Here is a 1292-nt window from a genome sequence, read left to right as displayed (position 1 = left end):
AAGTCTGTGGTTTGCTGTTAAGCCTTGCAAGTTTTTGCTGACCCAGTCTTTTTGCATTTCTGCTGATGGTCTAAATCCTGGAAAGCAAGAGTGCCTCCATCTTTAACAGGCGTTCTCTTTCATTTTCCTCCAGAAAGTAATGAAGGATGCCTGCTACAATGCGAATGAACCTTGAAAACTTTATACTAAACGAAGGAAGCCTGACAGAGTAGGTAGCATCTTGTATAACTTCATTTAAATGAAATATACAGAATAGTTAAATCCATAGCAATAGAAGGCAGATTGGTGGTTGCATGCTCTGCGGGGAGGAGGAATCGGGAGTGATTGCTCAATGGGTACAGAAATAACCATTGACATAGACGCACACTCTGAGCCCACCCCAACTTGATTTTGGGGTGAAGGAAATAATTAGAAACTAGATAAAGGTGATGGTTGTGTAATTTTGTTAATGTACTAAATGCCACTGATTTGTTCACTTTAAAATGGTTAATTTTTTGTTATGTCAATTTTATCTCAATGAAAAAAAATTATTCTTTCAAGTCCGTATTGGAAAAAGAAAACCTAAAGCAAAAGCAGGACGAAAACACAATAAATTGATGGAAGAACACGTTTTTAGAACCAGTTCTATGTATACATGAAAACTTAATGTGTGATAAAGACAGCATTTCAAAACTGTTGGATAGTGATAATTTAATGAGAGGTTTGTGGACAAGAGATCATACATGGGTAGAAGAACTTTGCCTCATTAATTAATTCTTGCATTTAGGAAAAGTTCCAAACACAAAATATATTACAAATACAGCTAATATTAAAATATTATAAAGCTAACAAAACTCTAAAGGACTGAGAAGAAAACAGAAAATAAGTCATGTATAAGTTAGGCATTTTAACAAACTATGAATATTTAGTGTCGACCAGCCAATAAATAAGCTAGAGAAATTAATTCAAAATCAACAATTTCAGGGATAGCCATTAATCGGAGATAGCATTTATGTTTGTGAGTTCCTGTGGCCAGCTGAGGTTAGTTTTACACAGTTACCCTTTTAAAAGGCAGGTGTATCTTGTTGGCAAAGAAGTAAAGCAGTTTTAATGACTTTATGTATCCAAATTTAAAAACAGGGTGGGTTTTTTCTTTTCTTTTCTTTCTTTTTTTTTTTTTTTTGCCTCAAACCCTTTTAGTTTAAATGCCTTGAACATTTTTAATGTGATAAAGGCTTATGAGATAATACCTTAGAACACATATTTCCACTAGAATCTATTTTTTTCCTTAAACCTTTCAAAGAGTTTTTGTC

At 33.5% G+C, this 1292-nt stretch overlaps 1 protein-coding gene across 1 annotated transcript in view; it reads right to left on the bottom strand.

Moving 5' to 3' along the window:
* Positions 1 to 749: 749 nt before the first annotated feature.
* The window catches only part of LOC103602021 (vomeronasal type-2 receptor 116-like), a 17000-nt gene continuing 16457 nt past the window's right edge, over positions 750 to 1292 (bottom strand). Inside the window, exon 6 of the mRNA XM_008586422.1 lies at positions 750 to 802. Coding sequence (XP_008584644.1) covers positions 750 to 802 — 53 coding nt within the window. The remainder of the gene's footprint in view (positions 803 to 1292) is intronic.

This window comes from Galeopterus variegatus, unplaced genomic scaffold (genome assembly GCF_000696425.1).
Source record: "Galeopterus variegatus unplaced genomic scaffold, G_variegatus-3.0.2 Scaffold3980, whole genome shotgun sequence".
In the NCBI taxonomy this organism is placed as follows: domain Eukaryota; kingdom Metazoa; phylum Chordata; class Mammalia; order Dermoptera; family Cynocephalidae; genus Galeopterus; species Galeopterus variegatus.
This window is presented reverse-complemented; position numbering and strand designations above follow the sequence as displayed.